Source organism: Otolemur garnettii, unplaced genomic scaffold (assembly GCF_000181295.1).
Source record: "Otolemur garnettii isolate 467f Iridium unplaced genomic scaffold, OtoGar3 scaffold00001, whole genome shotgun sequence".
Taxonomy (NCBI): Eukaryota; Metazoa; Chordata; class Mammalia; order Primates; family Galagidae; genus Otolemur; species Otolemur garnettii.
In genome coordinates, this window is record NW_003852396.1 from 30,140,805 (window position 1) to 30,147,505 (window position 6,701).

A 6,701-nucleotide genomic window follows, 5' to 3' on the forward strand; every position below is an offset into this window, starting at 1 on the left:
GGAGGCCCAGGCGGGTGGACTGCCTGATTTCAAGAGTTTGAGACCAGGTCAGAGCGAGACTCCATCTCTAAAAAATAGCCGAACATTATGGCAGGCGCCTGTAGTTCCTGCTACTTGGGAGGCTGAGGCAAGAGAATTGCTTAAGCCCAAGAGTTTGAGGTTGCACTGAGCTGTGACATCTCAAAAACAAACAAAAAAACAGAAACTGAGACTGAAAAACAGATAGGAGGGGTGTAAAATCAACCAGCAATTGTGGCTTAGAAGATTAATTTTTCTGGGACTCAGTACAATGAACAGCACTAGTTCTAAAACAGGTTGCTGTTAGCGCCTTTTCAGGAGTTAAAAAGGGCTCAGCGCCCTTAGCTCAGTAGTTAGGGCGTCAGCCACGGTTGGAACTCAGCCTGGGCCTGCTATACAACAATAACAACTACAACAAAAAAATGGCCTCGCGCTGTGACGGGCGCCTGTAGTCCCCAGCTACCTGGGCAGCTAAAGCGAGAGAATCGCTTAAGCCCAAGAGTTGCTGTGAGCTGTGACGCCACAGCATTCTACTATGGGCAACAAAGTAAGACTCTGACTTTTTTAAAAAAAAAAGGAGTTAAAAAGCAAGAACTTCGGCTGGGCGCCTGTGGCTCAAGTGGGTAAGGCGCCAGCCACATACACCTAAGGTGGCAGGTTCGAATCCAGCCTGGGCCCGCCAAACAATGACGGCTGCAACCAAAAATAGCCGGACGTTGAGGCGGGCGCCTGTGGTCCCATCTACTTGGGAGGCGGGGGCAGGAGACTCGCTTGAGCCCAAGAGTTGGAGGTTGCTGTGAGCTGTGATGCCACGACACTCTAGCCAGGGGAACAGCTTGAGGCTCTGTCTCAAAAAAAAAAAATAATAATAAAGCAAGAACTTCACGGGGACAGAGCGGCGGGGCGGTTGGAGAGGGCGATTGGCCGAAACTCAAGGCGGGGCCAGTAGGTAGGCACGGCACATTTCCTACCCTAACGACGTGACTAAGGTATGGCTAACGTCACATCCGGTCTGGGCGTCCGGAGCGGGAAACAAAAGGAGACCAAGGACGCATGCGTCTAGTGAGTCCCGGATTCTGGTGGGTCCTTCCGCTCGATCTGAGTGAAGCGCTTCCGGGTCGCCGCCGGCTGCCGGCTACCGGCGCGGTAAGTACAGAAGCAAGGGTGCGGCGAGCTCCTTGCCACTTCTTTCCCCAGATAAACCAGTTCCTTTGACTCACCTCCTCAGGAGCTCCATGTTCAGAATCCTTTACCCTTAAAGAGTTCCAGCTCATTGGCTGCTTCCTCGAGCCTAAGCCCCGCCCCATCACACGAGATCCGTCATTCATTGGTGTCACTTCCTGTCACCCAGGATTTCTTTAAGCTAATTGGCCCTGCCCTTGCCGCGCTCTTTTCACGATTAGCAACCCTATAAGGAAAAATTTCTGTCCAAGTCCCGCCCCTGACTTTTTCCTGTTGGTCAAGCGCACGGTCATTATCCTAACGAGAAAGAATGGGCGGTGGTGGGTTGGGCTTTCGGTACTGAGATCTCTGCCCTGTCGGTATTTCTGGGATGTGAGCTTGAATGCTCTTGAACCTGTTATACCAGCTGGGAAGCTGACGCTCTGGGAATGGCAGCGATTGGCTCTGTGTCGGTCAAATAAGTTAGGACAAAAGCGGGACCACACACATCCTTTCCATCTGCTCATCAATTCTAGTGACTGGCCTGCATCCCTTTCGCGCGGGAGTTCTAAGCCCAGAATTAACTGTGTGACCTAACGTTAGTCTCTGCCTATTGCAGGGCCTTAAGCTGTGGGTTTTAATTCATATTCTCTGGGCCATTCCCGGTCAGCTCCCTCAGCCGATCAAACAAAGCTGATTTTACTTGTTCTCTCACGTATTCATCCATTTAGTTTCCATCTACTTATTTATCTATTTTACTCGTGTCTTCCAGAATGTCTTGCTGAGCCCTGCTTGCACATGGTACACGCTCCCACACCCAAATTTAGCTGTGATCCATGAGAGGGGTGTTTAGTCTTGTAAATTTCTGACACTGGGTGGGCACAGTATGGACCATCATCAAGGGGCAAAAAGCAGGTTTTCGAGGAGGAAGAGAGAATTTCAGTAGAGCCTTGCTATCTCTAATTTTGTATAATTTCATAATGCTAGTCTGCATTCTGAATTCCTATTGTGCACTTGGCTCCCATCCTCTTCCCTCCTTGAACAGCCTACAAACAGCTTGTCCATTAATTTACTTAATTGTCAGAATAACTTTGAGGGTAGTATAATTGTTATTATCCCCATTTTACAGATGAGGAAACTGAGGCCCAAAGAGGTTAAGTGACTTGGCCAAGGTCAAACAGCTAGTAAGTGGTGGACCCAGACTCAAATCCAGGTCTGTCTGATTCCTGAAGGGAAGGGCTGCTTTTCTGATACCGTCCACTCTACCCCATCCCTAAATAAAATTACAACCAAATAAAAACCAAACCCAAACACATTCATTTGACCCTTTCCCTCAGTTTAGGAGCCATGTCCACCTTGTTCCCCTCACTCTTCCCCCGTGTGACTGAGACACTGTGGTTTAATCTGGATCGACCCTGTGTGGAGGAGACAGAGCTGCAGCAGCAGGAACAGCAGCATCAGGCGTGGGTGAGTAAGGACCTAGTACAGCACAATCAAGAGACTGCCCTGTCATGACCAAACCTTATTCTGAAGACCTGCTCTGGAAGAGCTTTTTGCCCTGAGCCAGGAATTATCAAGCTGGGAGCTAGGGGGCCAAAGTTCTCTAATTTGCTGGGCTACTTCTGGGCCAGAAGTAGAGCCCAGTCTCCTGACACACCCCAAGCTTTTTTCCCTAAATCTTAGGAAAGAATAATTTTAACTGTTCATTGAGGACCTAGGCAATTCCATGTTCTAGCCTGATAAGTCTCTCACTTTACCCTCACTATAATTATATTAGGAAACCAAGTCCTAGAGAGCTTAAGTAGTTAAATCAAGTTCATATATAAGTAGCAGATGACATAAAGACAGGGGATCTTCCTGAGAACTGGGAGTAAGCTCCCCCACACTTGGGGGGGGTCATCTTAGGAGCACAGTGGGCCAGTCCCATGCCCCTGACCAGCCCTGCTTGGGCCCTGGCTCTGCTCCTTCCCCTCTGTGCCAACAGCTTCAAAGCATTGCAGAGAAAGACAACAACCTGGTTCCTATTGGCAAGCCAGCTTCAGAGGTAGGTGGCTTCAGCAGGTGGGGTCTGTGTGGAGCCTGTGGTGGACCAAGGTTCTGCTCTAATTCTGAATTTCCTGCCTCTGATCCAGAGAGCAGTTATGACTCTTAGCTCTAGGGTGGAGGCCAAAAAGGGGAGCAAAAAGGGGATGGCACCAAAGTCCTACAGAAAATGCACCAGCCTGCTAGACTTAAGGGGGAAAGGGTTGGGGAGTGGGGGATCATTTATTGACCCCAGAAAGAGGTTCCAAGTGAGCCAGGTCTTGAACTGGTCCAGGCAGGCCTGTAAGACTTACAGGCTCTCCTCTGCCCCATCAGCACTATGATGATGAAGAAGAAGAGGATGATGAAGACGACGAGGATAGTGAAGAGGACTCAGAAGATGATGAGGACATGCAGGACATGGATGAGATGAATGACTACAACGAGTCACCTGATGATGGAGAGGTCAATGAGGTAGGTGGGAGTGTGGGTGGGGGGGCCTGTTCCTGGGCCCCTGCCCCTGACCTAATTGATGGCCAAGGGGGACAGAAACCCTGGATACAGCCAGGGGCAGAATCTGGGGCTGAGGTTGGCTGAGGCCCCTCCCCACCCACACCCAGCCTCCTCTCCAGGTGGACATGGAAGGCAACGAACAGGATCAGGACCAGTGGATGATCTAGGTAGACAAAGCAGGGTGGCCTTAGGGAGATTCCAGGCCAGCCCAACCTATCCTGCACGCCCTACCCCTGCCCACAGAACCAGCTGATGGCCCCAGTGCCTGAAAGTGCTCTTGGGTACCTCCTCAACTGCTGCCATGGTCTCCTTGGCTCCTCCCAGGCCATCAGCTTGCCCTTGAGTCCCCAAGGCCTGAGCCCACTCCGCCTTCTTGGCGAGTACCTCATTCCTTGGTTGCCAGGTCTGGTTTGCTTTCTAACTCTTTAATAAAGACACAGGAGTGATTTTTCCCTACATGTCTATTTTCTATTTGTTGGGGGCCCAGAGGATTCCAGTATCTTGTGCTTTGGAGAGAGGACAGTTGAAACATCAGGCAAACCTACCTAATTTGTCAGATGGGCCAGCTTGGGGAAGGCCAGACGGTCCCTGGTCCTGGACCCAGCCTTCTGTGCCATTTGCTCTTGCTCAGCTTGCATCCACCTATTTCTGCAGAGTCTCTAACTCATTGTCAGCTGCTTCCTCTGATCCCACCCAGAATAGAATGGACTGAGAAGGGGAGGCTTTCAGAGGCTCAGAGCTGAGAGGACCCTCAAGCTCTCCCAGCCGGCTTCCTTAGAATTAAGAGAATGTATTAAATCTCAGAGCAGCAGGGACTCCCCTGGAGTCACCCAGCAAATCAGTGACATAGTTGGGTCAGAAGCTCAGGCCTCCTGTCAGTCTTTGGCTCTCTCTGGAAGGAAATAAACCAGTGAAACCAAGCAGCCTGATAAATTTGATGCTTCAGGTCAGTGTGGAGGCCAGAAGGGGGCAGAGGTGGGAAGAGACCTCTTCAGTCATAAGCCCAGCATGTGTCAGGCCCCAAACTGGGAGGGGAGGGGATGTTCTGAAGGCCTTGCTTGGGTGGGGGTGGGGGCCATCAATAAGTCCCCCTAGACCTGGACCTCAACCAGGTCCAGCATAAGTGAGCTGGGCTATGCCATCCTTAATGGCAGGGAAGTCTGGGAGGCCAGTGTGGTGGAGGCGGCAGCGGTACCGGCCACAGTTCTTGACATACTGCAAGAAGCGGGGTGCACCAGGAAAGAGTACATGGTCAGCTAACACAGTGGCACCAGCTGGCAGTAGGGCATGGGCCTCCAGCAGCTGTAGGTCACGTAGGTAACATCGGGGCTGATGTGCCAGGAGTACCAAGTCTGCCCGACTCAGTTGGTGCTGGGTGCGTAGGCGCCGGATCACCTCCTCTGAGCTGCCCACGATGAGCTCCACCTGTGGGGGTAAGGATGGCATGAAAGTGAGGGTGGGAGGGATTGTTCTCTCACTCCACACCCCACCAATATCTGGCTTACTTCATACCAGGCCCAGGCCTAGATTCCCACAAGTGTTCTCACATTTCCTCTGACCTCAGAACCTAAGAGGTCAGGATCAGTATTGTGATTTCCATTCTGCTTTTGAAGAACGGAGATTCGGAGGATTTGTGCTTTGTCCAATGTCACACAGAGAACGAGGCAAAGATTTGGACCCAGATTTGCTGGCCTCCAGAGACCTTCCTTTTAGCTTCTTTTGTCCTCTAGCAGAAAATATGTACACATGACTTAGGACAGGAGGGCAGGGATCACAGTCCCTTAAGTGGAACTAATTTCTTCTCCTTAGATGGGAATCCCTTCTCTCACAAGGGAGAGTTGGCTAGGACAAGGCTTGGGTGACAGAGAAGAGATCAGAGTTGGGGAAATAGGAAGGCTGACCGTGTTTTCATCGAAGCCAGCCAGACGGATGAGTTTTTCAGCCACTGCTGCTGTTCGAGGGTCCCGCTCCACAGTGAGAAGGCGACCCCCAGGGGGCAGGGCACGGGCAATCAGCAGGGTGGAGTATCCACAATAGGTGCCCAGCTCTAGCACACAAGCAGGGGCCTTCTCCTCCACCAGCCGCAGTAGGATCTGACCTATGAAGGAAGATGGATACAGAGCCCCTGACAGAGATTTCAAATGCTCACCTGCCTCACTGCAGCTTCCAATCAGCTGCTGTCTCATTGGACCACAGCCCCAGCTGTCCCACAGGTGCCCTTGCCTCCAGCCTAGTCTTCATACCAGCCACTAGGAATCTTTCTTAAAAAATCCAACTGTATTATTCCCTGGCTTTGGGATTGAATTTGGGATCCTTTGCCTTGCATTCAGAACCTTGGACCTAATCCTAGCTCACCTTTCCAGCTTCAGCTCTCAATTCTTCCTGTCTGTGGCTTGTATCACAGCCATCCCAAACAACTGTGGCCAGAATCAACCATGTTGTGTCATTCCTTTATGCTAAATTTGTATGTGTGGCTTGCCTTGCTCTTCCCTGCCCCCATCTCCATCTTCCTGGCCAACTCAAAACCAATCTTTCTAGGCTCAGCTCAAGTGTTGCTTTCTCTAGGAGGGCCCAGGCAAAAACTACTCCATCTTCTAGGCTCCTGAGAGGCCTCTGTTAGAACTTCCAGTTTCATTCCCTCCCCACTTTTATTGCTCATTGAATATATTTCTTTTTTTGATGTCATCATAGTTCACTGCAACCTCAAACTCTTGGGCTCAAGCAATCCTCCTGCCTCAGCCTTTCAAGTAGCTAGGGCTACGGGCACCCACCACCATGCCAACTAACTTTTCTATTTTTAGTAGAGATAGGGTCTCACTCTTGCTCAGGTGGTCTCAAACTGGTTTCAAATTACTGAGAGCTCAAGTGATCCTCCCACTTTGGCCTCTCAATGTGCTCGGATTACATATGTGAGCCACTGCACGTGGCCCATTGAATATTTTTCCAATCTTAAAATTAGACACATTTCTTTTTTTCTTTTTTTTTTT

At 50.6% G+C, this 6,701-nt stretch overlaps 2 protein-coding genes across 7 annotated transcripts in view; one reads left to right on the top strand and one right to left on the bottom strand.

The window, feature by feature from the left end:
* The first annotated feature begins 1,040 nt into the window (after positions 1-1,040).
* ANAPC15 (anaphase promoting complex subunit 15) lies at positions 1,041-4,172 on the top strand. 6 transcript variants are annotated; one of them, XM_012814135.2, is made up of 6 exons: positions 1,041-1,164; positions 2,309-2,392; positions 2,517-2,646; positions 3,164-3,223; positions 3,538-3,675; positions 3,822-4,172. In XM_012814135.2, the coding sequence occupies exons 3-6, from the start codon at positions 2,527-2,529 to the stop codon at positions 3,879-3,881; spliced, it is 378 nt and encodes a 125-aa protein (XP_012669589.1). In that variant the 5' UTR covers positions 1,041-1,164; positions 2,309-2,392; positions 2,517-2,526; the 3' UTR covers positions 3,882-4,172. The 6 variants fall into 6 exon arrangements, with proteins under 6 accessions (XP_012669589.1, XP_012669599.1, XP_023366623.1 ...); XM_012814145.2 differs by having other exon boundaries at positions 3,834-4,172; XM_023510855.1 differs by having other exon boundaries at positions 2,522-2,646.
* Positions 4,173-4,818: 646 nt separating this feature from the next.
* LOC100944655 (leucine rich transmembrane and O-methyltransferase domain containing) overlaps positions 4,819-6,701 on the bottom strand; it is a 4,255-nt gene continuing 2,372 nt past the window's right edge. Inside the window, exons 2-3 of the mRNA XM_023510959.1 lie at positions 5,616-5,812; positions 4,819-5,139 (exon numbers count right to left, since the gene is read on the bottom strand). Of these exons, the coding sequence (XP_023366727.1) occupies positions 4,819-5,139; positions 5,616-5,812 (518 nt within the window). The remainder of the gene's footprint in view (positions 5,140-5,615; positions 5,813-6,701) is intronic.

What these genes read in the sequence shown, in the direction of transcription:
- ANAPC15 (XM_012814135.2), top strand. Translation starts at nt 2,527, where the DNA reads ATGTCCACCTTGTTCCCCTCACTCTTCCCCCGTGTGACTGAGACACTG. An exon ending in AACAGCAGCATCAGGCGTGG is followed by an intron (nt 2,647 to 3,163) that starts GTGAGTAAGGAC and finishes CTGTGCCAACAG; the next exon opens with CTTCAAAGCATTGCAGAGAA. An exon ending in TTGGCAAGCCAGCTTCAGAG is followed by an intron (nt 3,224 to 3,537) that starts GTAGGTGGCTTC and finishes CTGCCCCATCAG; the next exon opens with CACTATGATGATGAAGAAGA.